The 12,387-nt window shown below is 34.7% G+C and overlaps 4 protein-coding genes across 5 annotated transcripts in view; 2 read left to right on the top strand and 2 right to left on the bottom strand.

Annotated features, from left to right (window-relative positions):
• The window catches only part of LOC100636549 (uncharacterized), a 10,146-nt gene extending 7,029 nt beyond the window's left edge, over positions 1-3,117 (top strand). Inside the window, exons 7-12 of the mRNA XM_020001762.1 lie at positions 145-329; positions 719-786; positions 850-1,021; positions 1,183-1,260; positions 2,155-2,399; positions 2,776-3,117. Coding sequence (XP_019857321.1) covers positions 145-329; positions 719-786; positions 850-1,021; positions 1,183-1,260; positions 2,155-2,399; positions 2,776-2,896 — 869 coding nt within the window. The 3' untranslated portion in view covers positions 2,897-3,117. The remainder of the gene's footprint in view (positions 1-144; positions 330-718; positions 787-849; positions 1,022-1,182; positions 1,261-2,154; positions 2,400-2,775) is intronic.
• A 360-nt stretch (positions 3,118-3,477) lies between these two features.
• LOC100636424 (uncharacterized) overlaps positions 3,478-12,387 on the bottom strand; it is a 10,331-nt gene continuing 1,421 nt past the window's right edge. Inside the window, exons 4-10 of one of the 2 annotated variants that reach the window (XM_011408321.2) lie at positions 5,340-5,414; positions 5,050-5,168; positions 4,936-4,999; positions 4,653-4,769; positions 4,158-4,352; positions 3,784-3,894; positions 3,478-3,735 (exon numbers count right to left, since the gene is read on the bottom strand). In XM_011408321.2, coding sequence (XP_011406623.2) covers positions 3,526-3,735; positions 3,784-3,894; positions 4,158-4,352; positions 4,653-4,769; positions 4,936-4,999; positions 5,050-5,168; positions 5,340-5,414 — 891 coding nt within the window. In that variant the 3' untranslated portion in view covers positions 3,478-3,525. Of the gene's footprint in view, positions 3,736-3,783; positions 3,895-3,987; positions 4,108-4,157; positions 4,353-4,652; positions 4,770-4,935; positions 5,000-5,049; positions 5,169-5,339; positions 5,415-12,387 lie in introns of those variants that run through there. The other variant, XM_020001767.1, reaches the window with a different exon arrangement.
• LOC100635789 (SPRY domain-containing protein 7-like) lies at positions 7,506-10,376 on the bottom strand. Its single transcript, XM_003389566.3, has 5 exons — positions 10,243-10,376; positions 9,304-9,420; positions 8,349-8,509; positions 8,042-8,144; positions 7,506-7,693 (listed from the first exon to the last, which is right to left on the bottom strand). Exons 1-5 carry the CDS (start codon positions 10,337-10,339, stop codon positions 7,596-7,598), a joined length of 576 nt encoding a protein of 191 aa, XP_003389614.1. The 5' UTR covers positions 10,340-10,376; the 3' UTR covers positions 7,506-7,595.
• Positions 10,495-12,387, top strand: part of LOC100636297 (uncharacterized aarF domain-containing protein kinase 2-like) — a 5,879-nt gene continuing 3,986 nt past the window's right edge. The window contains exons 1-4 of the mRNA XM_011408319.2: positions 10,495-11,407; positions 11,596-11,724; positions 11,770-11,865; positions 12,063-12,248. Coding sequence (XP_011406621.2) covers positions 10,508-11,407; positions 11,596-11,724; positions 11,770-11,865; positions 12,063-12,248 — 1,311 coding nt within the window. The 5' untranslated portion in view covers positions 10,495-10,507. The remainder of the gene's footprint in view (positions 11,408-11,595; positions 11,725-11,769; positions 11,866-12,062; positions 12,249-12,387) is intronic.

The following is a 12,387-nucleotide window of genomic DNA, read 5'->3' as shown; positions in this document are numbered from 1 at the left end:
CTTGAGGTGAAGCTGAGGGCAGATATCAAGGGACTCAGGTATTACATTACTGATACTCACCACCTTTTGATGTACATGTACATTAATACACACAACACACACACACATATTCATGTACATGTACATGTACACGTTACTCTTAATCCTTATTAGGTACTGAAAAGTACAAGAGGTTGGAGGCGGTCTATTTAGGATCTCGTTTTGTGACGTCACCTCACGGAATAAGAGTAGTGAACGAGTCAGTGTCGTATCTATCAAGAGACAAATCAAAATGGATACCAGTTTATGTTGATGTGGCTTCTTCCCATATTAGGATATTGGATACTAAAGTATAAGAGAGAGGGAGGGAGGGAGAGAGGGAGGGAGGGAGGGAGAGAGAGAGAGAGAGGGAGAGGGAGAGAGAGAGAGAGAGAGAGAGAGAGAGGGAGGGAGGGAGGGAGGGAGGGAGAGAGAGAGAGACAGAGGGAGAGGAGGGAGAGATTGGTGTATACACATGTATGTCCATGAATTGTAAATCATTTATCACTTTACATTGTACTGTACATGTACATATTCACTAGCATCATCACATCCACCCACCCACACACCCACCTATAGTACATGTACACTCATTCAGTAATACAGTAACCTACCATATGTAGACTACACAGGATATTGGCTATTCAATTTACATTTGATGTTGTATTTAATAGTTATTATTAATTTTCTTTATTTATAGAATGAGATAGTATTGAAAGAACATCGGATTAGATTCTTGTCCTTCCTTGGAATAGCTCACGATGACCAGTAAGTATATATAATTTATTATTATTATTATTATTATTATTATTATTATTATTATTAATATAGATATTGTGGTTATGTTGTTGATAACGGTGACAACCAGTTCCAGTTCCATGGCTTCTTCTGTGAGCCTAATTCCGATAAGATCTGTCTAGCACTTCATTCCGCCTGTCAGTCTCGCTACCAGAGGGTCATTGACGCCCACATGATTGACGAGGACTCTCACTCGGAATCAAATGTACATAATCTACAGAATTGTACATGTTAATGATACTATACTACTGAGCATAATTATTATACTATTTAAGTTAATTTAATGGTAATGTACTGTAGTATAGGGTATAATGAAGAGAAGAGAATTCTCCATTTTATATTTTTAATGTATTTATTACTCGTTAGGGGCGTGGTCATAAGAAGTCACTTCTTAAAAGAATTGGAAGTTGGAAAACAACAAAATCTCCCAACGAAAATGAAGAGGTAATTAATTAAGTAATTGATTAAAGAGTATGTAATGACTACCAAATAGTTTTTAACACCTCACCAATTTTTATTAGATTTTCTGATACATATTGATGTACTTATGCTGTGTAGAAAGTTTGAAGTGATTCTGACTTCAATTTTTTGAGTTACAGTCATTTTAAGAAAATGCCAAAATTCTGAAAAGTACCCAAGGCTATAGTCCATGGTTTTTTCCAAAAAATGGCTCCGAAATCACCCCAAATTTTTATTACATTTTTTGATACATATTGATGTCCTTATGCTGTGTAGAAAGTTTGAGGTGATTCCGACTTTAATTTTTTGAGTTACATCCATTTTAAGAAAATGCCAAAATTCTGAAAAACACCCAAGGCTATAGCCCATGGTTTTTTCCAAAAAATGACTCCGAAATCACCCCAAATTTTTATTACATTTTCTGATACATATTGATGTACTTATGCTGTGTAGAAAGTTTGAGGTGATTCCAACTTCAATTTTTTGAGTTACATCCATTTTAAGAAAACGCCAAAATTCTGAAAAATACCCAAGGCTATAGCCCATGGTTTTTTCCAAAAAATGGCTCCGAAATCACCCCAAATTTTTATTACATTTTCTGATACATATTGATGTACTTATGCTGTGTAGAAAGTTTGAGGTGATTCCGACTTCAATTTTTCAAGTTACAGCCATTTTAAGAAAATGCCAAAATTCTGAAAAATACCCAAGGCTATAGTCCATGGTTTTTATGGGCTATAGCCTTATGGCCATTTTAAGAAAATGTCAAAATTCTGAAAAATTTTCCAAAAAATGGCTCAGAAGTCAACCCCCTAATATTTAATGATAGTCATGCAGTGCTGTTTATGTTCATGTGTACTTTCTCATTACTTAATGTAGGAAGCAGCTCCGCCCACAAGTAGAAACTTTATCGTACAGTTCCTTGGGATGGAACCCGTTTCTAAACCAAAGGGTATTGACGTGGTGACAGAGCCTCTTCAAAAAGCAACTAAAAGAACATCAGGAATTCACCTAGTGGAACTAGTTGTGTCCTCAAGTGGTTTCACCATTAACGACCCACAGAAGAAATACTTTGTATCAAAGCACATCTCATCAAAGAAGATCACATACTGCGTGAGGATAAGGCAAGTATAATAACTACTTAATAACTACTAGTATAATAACTACTTCCTGTTGTATTGGCTGTGTTCCTCTTATGTTGCTGTAGTACTTGTATTTCATTTAATTGCTTCCTCACTACATGTACAGACTAGCCTCTATATAATGGACACTTATGTACAAGAAAGTGTCTCTGTTATACAGAAGTGTCCTTTATGTGGAGGTTATTTTATACAGTAAGGAATGTAATTGGTACACTAGGTGCTGTCCGTTAAATGGAGGTGTATGCTATAGAGAGTGTCCATTAAGAGAGACTATACTGTATATATATGAAACCAAACTTAAGCACTACCAATTTACCATAATTAATGTAAATTAATTGTGTTTTATTTTTATTATTAGGAGTCACTTTGTGTTCATTGCTAAAGAAGGCAGTAGTAAGCATGCTCTGTTCATGTTCAGTGAGAGCGAGGTTGATGCTGCTAGCTTAGTAACTGCAGTTCAGGACTTCATGTCACAATAAACAACTATTTTCATTATTATCATTATTATTATTATTATTATTGTTATTGTCATTAATCGTTTGTCTCTGAACTATTATTATCATTATTAACTCAAAGTCTTGCTGTGTATAAAACGTATACATATATTATATTATAATTATTATTTTCTGTAAAATGTTATGTTATGTTATGTATTGGTACATACAGTGTACTTAAAGTACCAATCAGTTTCCTTAATCCACATACACTGAAGAGACTATGTGCTTGTATGTTGGATGTGAAGAACTATCTTTTATTATACAGTGTAGCTACCAAAAGTAGTAAAATGTGATGTTAATATGGCTCTACTTTATATGTGATTATATTCACTTAATGCATGTAGCCCCAGGCTTCAATTGTGACAGTCTTTATACAATATAAACTAAATATACTGTATAACGCTTTATTTTGGCGATTTGCTGTAAAATTGTAATTTGCGGTTTTTAATTTGGCGATTTTTGTGAACACGTGCATTACTGAGCATGCGCATTAATGATCGGCGGTTTTAATATTGGCGGTTCTGCTTGCAAACTGCCAATCGCCAAAATAAAACTCCGCCAAATTAAAGCGTTATACGGTAGATTACAACAATAAAGAACATGTTATACACTCATGATTGAGTTTCATTTGTCTTATCATATTTCTCGTAAGTGACAAACAGCCTCCGGTAAGAGTCTTCATAAGCAGTGACAGGTGGATATTTATTGGAGCCATCAATACATTCAATGAGTGAGTCATTATCAGGATGAATGAATATTGCCATGGACTGTCTTGAGCTATTCCAAAGTGTATCATTAATAGGATTGAGAACACGATGTGGCTATAAAAGAATAATTTATAATTCTTAGTGTAGATATGAAGCACCTACTGATGCTATGTAAGTGTCACTGGTCCAGTTTTGCATTAGAGCTCCTAAGTTGACTAAAACAGCATCAGATTTGTAAGGAACATCAATGTAGCTGCCATTACTCTGTTTAACCTAATAATAATAATAAGAATTGCAATAATAATAATAATAATAAACCTAACCTGTTTTATTGTTCCTTTTTTATAATATTAATAATAATAATAATAATAACAATAATAATCCCTGTTAAATCTAGAAAGAGTTTAGGAGACTTTTGGTCTCTCATATTTAGTCATTAAGTCTACCATGTTTAGTAAGGCTGGTCTCCGAAAATCATTTTTAGATCTAACAATGTATATATTGATGATACTCATAATGTAGGTATCATGCAGCACCTGGAGTCCTCCGCTGGGGTCCTGAAAGAGTAAAGTTATTGATCCATAGTCCACGTGCTCTCCGCACCTCAACTGACCAGGTTTAACGGCAGCTGGTGAAGGAAGAGGAGGATAGTACAGGACACGTGCCGTCGTGTAACTGGGTATCGTTGTATTGGATAGGTTTTGATGATTTTTGACGAAGAACTGTGGATCCTAGAGAAATGATAGTAAATTTAAGAATTTGTAACAAAAATTAATTTTGACTGGAGCTATAACTTTCTATGCAATATAAGTACATATACATGCATAAAAAAGTGTTATGAAATTGAGAATTCTCATCTTTTCATTTTTGTAAAATTTGGCCTGAGACGTAGTACAGGGAATTTTGTCTGATTTTGGAGCAACTTTAGAAATTTGTAAAAAAAATCTAATTTTGATCAAAAACAGCTAAAACGTTCTACGTTTAAACATTCTACTATCATTCAATGATGTTTGATAGATTGCACTGTATACCTGGAGCTTTAAAGCATGTCCCATCACTTCTAGTATCTTCAGTGCTAGTGTCCTACTAGTCCCTAATATTTCAGTCATTACTGGTTTAAAATCAGACACTTCATCATCTGGATATACCTGTTAACAATAATATTAATAAAGAATATTTATCAGAAACTGAGCAATATAAGAATCAATCAAAAATAGTACAGATTAGTAGTAACCATTATTTTACTTCTCTGGATACAATACACACAAGCATAAATGCCAAAATGTATCTCTTATTCAACTACTAAAAACTCACACATTCAGTCGGTGAACAAATATTAAAAGCTTCTTTTAAGTCCCCTGGTTTCGTTGGATCAATACTAAATAAATAAGTATTATACCTATTCAAATTAAAATGTCTACAGCATACTCTTCCTGCTCCATCTCTATGTAGCCATTGTTTCCTGAAGTGCTTGTTCGTGAGTACTTCTTCTTTGATTCATGTGGCAACTCAAAGAACTTCTTAGCAACAGAAAATGCTTCGTCAACCTACAAAAAGAACATTATTATTATTATTATTATTATCAATTTAGTGAAGTTCAGTACCATACATAATGAAACAACAATATAAGACAAACTAGTCATGATTAGCTAGTACTGTAGATGAACTACACAAAGGGAAAACAAACGAAAAACGCATGATTAAAACTAATTTATTACCAGAGGTCTTCTTATGCCATGATTAGTTATGAATACAAATCCAACAGTAGTGAATGCCGAGTGTATTTCTTGTACCTGAGGACAGGTACTTACATCAAGACATGATAAAACATCTTTGAAATCAACGACAGGAACCGCCATACTGTTTCCTGCAAAACTGAGCCACACCTTCTAGTTTTGAAACATCAAAACAAAAACTAATCTATATAGATCTACCACAGGCACAAACAATTATTAATGGGGGCAAATATTAGCAGATCTGATGCTGTAATCAGAAAGAGAAAATGCAGAATTACTTTCTGCCATTAAATTTTTTTGTCTCTGCAAATGTCTATCCGTGTATTCTTCAATGATAGTCTGATAATTAACAGTAGACAGTTCATCTCTTTGACGATACTTATAATGGCGAGACACTACAACATACAGAAGAAACGATAGTATACCTAACCCTGTTTTCATAGCATAAAACCAGTAGTTGCAAAATATGTAGCTGTTAGGTAGGGTTGAGACGAGGTATAGCATCACTTGAAATGAAGTATAGAAATAAAAGAGTCCGATTAAAAAACTTTGCATATTACGAGGTGACTGAGCTAATATGAATTTAAATGCTGTCAAGTAGACAAGAATAAATCCTACACCACTTAATATTTGTGCTATCACTATTAGAGAAAGTGCAGCAATTAGTTGAGTGTTCTCTCGAAGTGGTATCACATCTTCACTGGTGCTAAATGAAACTACATCCATACAAGATGTTGTAATATTGGAGAACCCATCAAATATCAACACAGCACTCACAGTATCGAAACTTAACTTAAAGCAGATAACTAGTAGACCAATGCCCATGTTTTTCAGCATGTTTGGTGTATGATTGCGTATAAGCTTGAGAGGCCTCAATATGCACATGTAAAAAGGAATTCCAACGATAAGAATGATATGAGATACAGACAGACTAGAAACAGCATTTGATATGTACAGCATTGTGAAAGTTTCATTTGACAATGTTGGATAATGAAAAAGAATTTGACCAAAAGGATCACGTTCAAAGTTAATTAATAACATACCAAATAGTGATGAAAGTAGCAATAATATTCTTAAGAATGACTTGACATCTTCAACTTGCTCACTAGTAAAAGGTCCACCATATCTTTCCTTGCCAATGTCTATTCTTGAAGGCATATCTTCCCCATAGGTGAAAGCACTGCGTCTCACAGGTACTTTGTGCTGCCTAGCATAGTTAAGTACTTTAGCGATTAGTGCTACTGGGTTATAGTAACTTGTTGGCTCAATTATAAAGTGGCCCTTGCAGAATGAATAGATGACAATCAGTAATGCAACAATACTACAGACTGTAGCAAAAATAATCTGTGAGAAAGAGAGGTACATGTAGTAAAAGACAGTGAATGCATTAGAAAAAGGTATCAGTATTAAAGATATTAGTGTCCATGTAAGAACAAAGCGAGTCCAAAAGTACCAATTAACAAATTTACCAAGTTCATCATTGCCAGCAAATTGTAATTGATCAACACCAAATTGAATGACGTTTGCTTCAAACATACCCCATCCAATTCGATAAACCACAAGTCCAGTACAAAGTGCTATTTTTAGAGGAGTTGATATAGAAAAGCCGGTATAACGATTCTTTTCATCAAAATTCAATTTGGCAGAAACAGACACTATTACATAGCCGATTATGACAATAATAGTACTTCCTAATAAAAACCTGAATCTAGTGAAGCATCTTTCAGCGAGAAAACCAGCCACAGGTGCAAACAACAAAGTTAAGATCATTATGGAGAGGATGAGAAATCTTACAACATCCATATAGTTTGGATTTCCTTTTAAGAAGTCAACCAGATCGGAATAATGGAGTATGTTCTCAGTGAATCCAGCCGAATGGATCAACAGGCTCCAAATTAATACTACAAAGGCTCCTCTATAAGGAATGCAACATACCCTGCTGATGTGACCATAATGGCCAGCCTTTTTTGTCAGTAACGGATTGTGTTCAAGAAAAGGAGGTTTGCTGCCAGGGCTACTGTTGCTCTTTGCCATAGTAGATAGATCTATAATAGCTATTGCTGCAGAGGTGTGGTCACTGCCAGCATAGATAGTAGAATAAAAGAAACTTACTCTACTATTAATGACTGCAGATCATTAAAAATGGTATAATTTCATACATGCATTACTATACTGGTACATAAAAGTCACACTCATCATTAAATTAAACGACACAAAATAATAAAATCAGAGGGTCTTTCATAAAAGGTTTCTTTCCAAAAGTATTTGATCGTAGCCATCAGGAGGAGGGTAAGTGAAATCCATGAACTGTACATCTAATATAGCACCATCATCAACTAGGAAAAATAATAATAATAATAATAATAATTATAATAATTATTATTATTGTAAGTGTCTCTGTTATACAGAGGTGTCCTTTATGTGGAGGTTATTTTATACAGTAAGGAATGTAATTGGTATACTAGGTGCTGTCCGTTAAATGGAGGTGTACGCTATTTTAAGAGAGACTATACTGTAGATGTATTAAAGTATATAATATATGTTCATGTATTATGTACAACCCAAACTATGTCTATGCATAAAAGAATGATCAACAATTCTTTCTTTCTATTAATAACACAAACTCACATATATGTATATACTAGTACATAAAAACACATAAGAGAGAGTATATAACAACATACCATAGATAGCAGGGAAGACTGTTCCTCTGATACCAGTTACTGGCAGGTCCATTGATTTGCCGTTAAGAAAGAAGTTCATTTCAACATGATCATAACTGATACCCTAGAGACAGTCATAGAGCAACCAGTATCATCATGAAGATGGCAAAAATATTTCATTTGTACTATTCATATAATGTTAGTAGTGTCATGGTTACACTAACAAATTACTGCAATTAAACTATGTAGTATTTTAATAAAAACCAATATGATAAGAATTACTGGTAATCAATGAAGTTGCTTGATATATCATGTTAATTAAACTCACAATGATGTCTCCTTCATTTGGTTTCTGCTTTCCTCTGCTGATAGTCTGTGAGTTGTGTACGGTAGTACCTTCTGATGTTAGTACCCAACTATTGGTATCAGTACCGAGGGGAACTGTATCCAAGGATACTGTGGGTGTGGCTAAACCGACACCCCAAACACCTGCAAATTAATAAATAAATAATAATAAAAATGCATTCTGTAAATTTTACAAGTATGATGGCGCATTTACACAAGTACCTTTTAATGAAAAAGGAGACTTACTATATTACTAAGTAAAAGATTATTAATTATTACACAGAATCCATTAGTACACTTAACATAAACACATTAATTATCTCATCATATGCTTCAACTACCTCACGTAATTGATCAGTGAAGCATCACAATTGAATTAATAACTGACATTGAATAGTTCAACTTATGACATAAGTAGCTAAACACCACCAACAACTGATGCACTGTACAGTATATACATGCATGGCATATTTTTTTAATGGTCATAACTTGAAAATTTTTAGTCAGATTTAGTCAAATTTTTATTACACTATAATTTATGAAGGAGTGATACCACTGTCCAGTATGTATTAAACAACACTATATTAAGGAGTGGTACAGGCTACTACTGGTCTAACTTCAGTCACAACCAAAACACCTGATATATTATATTCTAAACAACTCAGCCATCCTTAGCCAAAGAGTCATAATAATACAATATCTAATTTAACTGGAAGACATATTGCATTCCACTTCAGTCACAAAAACATAAAGAAACAACACTATAAAACCAATATACACTGTACATACATTGTATATATACATTCACAGAATTCCCTAAATCTGGACTAGTAAATTTCGAGCAGAAGATGTATATATTACGAAATGAGTCCAAGAAAGAGGGAAATACATACATGTATTAATATGTACATGTATATTAGTATTATTATACTGCTAACCTCCACATTGTATCTTCACTTCAAAGTAGCTCTTATCCTGGACTATTGGAGCATTAGCTAGTGCAGCTCCAGTACCACAGACACGCCTACCCGACTTCACAACAACACAATCAACCCCTGGAGGATAGGAGGATGACATAAAGAACATCAATATGTGTCAGAAAATTTAATAAAAATTTGGGGTGATTTCGGAGCCATTTTTTGGAAAAAACCATGGGCTATAGCCTTGGGTATTTTTCGGAATTTTGCCGTTTTCTTAAAATGGCCGTAACTTTAAAAATTGAAGTCGGAATCACCTCAAACTTGCTACACAGCATAAGGACATCAATATGTATTAGAAAATGTAATAAAAATTTGGGGTGATTTTGGAGCCATTTTTTGAAAAAACCATGGGCTATAGCCTTGGGTATTTTTCGGAATTTGGCGTTTTCTTAAAATGGCCGTAACTTGAAAAATTGAAGTCGGAATCAGTTCAAACTTTCTACACAGCATTAGGACATCAATATGTATCAGAAAATGTAATAAAAATTTGGAGTGATTTCAGAGCCATTTTTTGGAAAAAAAACCATGGGCTATAGCCTTGGGTATTTTTCAAAAGTTGGCCCGTTTTAAAAATGCTCATAACTTGAAAGTTCTTTGTTGGAATCAGCTCAAACTTGCTACACAGCATAAGGACATCAAAACACACCCCAAAAGACTTCTCTAGAAGCATTAGAAGGTAGAGAGAACCTCTATAAGTCTTAATGCAAGGTGGTGAAAGCAATTACACTAATAGCCTTGTTGGTATTGTAATACAAATACACATGATACATAGAACAAGCTGTTATACAATACCAAAGACACTAGAAATGCAGGAACATGTCGTCCAGTGCATAAAAAGCGGTTCATCTTATCAAAGAATATTCTGATGGGCATTTCTACGAGTAAGTTCTAACTCACCCATTTTTGAGGTATCTATGACCACTTGCTGTACTTCTCTAAGCCTCACAGGACCGGGATCAGGGTTACCCCAGATACAGGAGCAGAAACAAGCCATTTTAAAATTTAGGTGTGGCAACAAAATACTGGATTTTATAGGTTGTAAACACTTAGGATATTCCCGGATACTGGTTATAACTACGCCCTTTTACCCGCCAGTAACACGTGTTTTCCCGCGAAACCAAATTCAATTCAACTCTGGGCGGAGGAAAGCTAACTTTTAAACATGTCCACCTATAGGTTTTTCCATCTTCGCCTGGTTCAAGTTCTGTTACAGTGTCCTGCAGGAATCAGTCCTTCCATGAGATGCTTAAGAACTTTAAAAAGTTACCATATCACTGCACTAAAACTGCAGGGAACTTTAAGAAGATATTGCAGGCCTAGAGTGTTAATGGTGGGTACTTCGTGCTCTGCTGTGATTGGATCTATGCTGATATTGAATAATAACAGATCAGTACACTGCATTGAGTCTAAGAGTGGCTTTATTGACAAACCAATCGTTATACCAGATGGAAGTTTTAATAGATTAATTGTCGTATTTCGTTTGTTTTATCTTGGTCTTCTCTTTTCGCCAGTTCTACTGTGTCATGTCATCGAGATCCTATTACCTCTGAGATTCATATTGTCTCTTAAATGGAGTCTACTATTATTCTCCATTGAAAGAGCTGGCCCTGCATTCATTAAACTGGGCCAATGGGCTAGCACCAGACCTGACATCTTCTCAGAGTCCACTTGTGCATTCTTATCTCAGCTACAACGAGACTGCACTCCGCATTCTTGGGACGCAACAAAGCAAACTCTTGAAGACAGCTTTGGCCCTCAATGGGAAGACATGTTCACTAGATATGACCATACTCCTATTGGTAGTGGTTGCATAGCTCAAGTGTATAAATGGGATTTAAGTACTGATTCAATGCAATGCAGTGCTGATGCTGCAGTAAAAGCTAATGGGGGATCATTACCAGTAGCTGTTAAAGTGGTGCATCCAGGTGTGGTGGGATCTGTACTGAGAGATGTGTACCTAATGGAGACTGTGGCTTGGTTTGTGGATAGAGTGTTTCCTTCGGTTTACTGGATCAGTCTGAGAGAGTGTGTGGATGAGTTTGGGATTGTCATGAAAAAGCAAGTAAGTTTAATACTATAAGAGCTTGTCCAAAATGGAGCATGTATATAGACCTGTTATTGAAGCATAGTATAAGTATGACAATAGTCTAAAATCTAAATGCATTAGATGTACATGCATATATTATATGTACAGTGTACACAGCATGTACAGGCTTGATTTGTGCTAACTATTTTCTTTTCTATTATTAGTTGGATCTCAAAGCTGAGGCTGTCAGTATGGACCAGTTTAGAAAGAACTTTAAATCACATAAACACATCAAAATCCCTCAACCAATCCATACACTTGTAACCAATTCAGTACTAGTAGAGACATTTGAAGTAAGTAATACATATTTATTTGTATTATTTCATTTGTGCATGTAGGAAGGTGTTCATATATCGCAATATGTAAAAGAGAGTGAGCAAACTTCACTAAAGAAAAGGATAGCATCACTTGGCATTGATGTACTGCTAAACATGGTTAGGATTTATTATAACTGCATGGGAACTTTAGGGCAACTACTTTTAAAGTGTAGTTCAATTATATATTATATTAAAAATCAATTCAAAAAAATTCTCTACTTATTTGTAGAAAGTTTATCCCTCAAAATTTTTAGCTATTATACTATAACCATTATTATTATTATTATTATTATTAATTATTATTATATTTCCAGCTCTTTGTACACAACTTTGTTCATTGTGACATGCACCCAGGGAACCTCTTGGTACAGACTGACCCCTCAGTAGGAGGAGGAGGTGACCCATCACTAGTTCTTCTTGACTGTGGTGTCACTGCTAGTCTAAATAACAGAGACTGGGACAACCTCCATCAACTGTTCCTTGCTATTGTAAAGAAAGAGGTAAGAGATATCAGTCATGCTTTTATGCATCTCATTTTTGTAATAGTTTATGTTGATGTACCCACAAAAATTTAATAAAGTTTTAATGCTTTTGTGGTCATTTTTAATTACGTCAAGAGTAGATAATAATTAGAGGAGA

The sequence above is a fragment of the Amphimedon queenslandica genome, unplaced genomic scaffold (assembly GCF_000090795.2).
Source record: "Amphimedon queenslandica unplaced genomic scaffold, v1.1 AMPQUscaffold_13033, whole genome shotgun sequence".
NCBI lineage: Eukaryota > Metazoa > Porifera > Demospongiae > Haplosclerida > Niphatidae > Amphimedon > Amphimedon queenslandica.
This window is presented reverse-complemented; position numbering and strand designations above follow the sequence as displayed.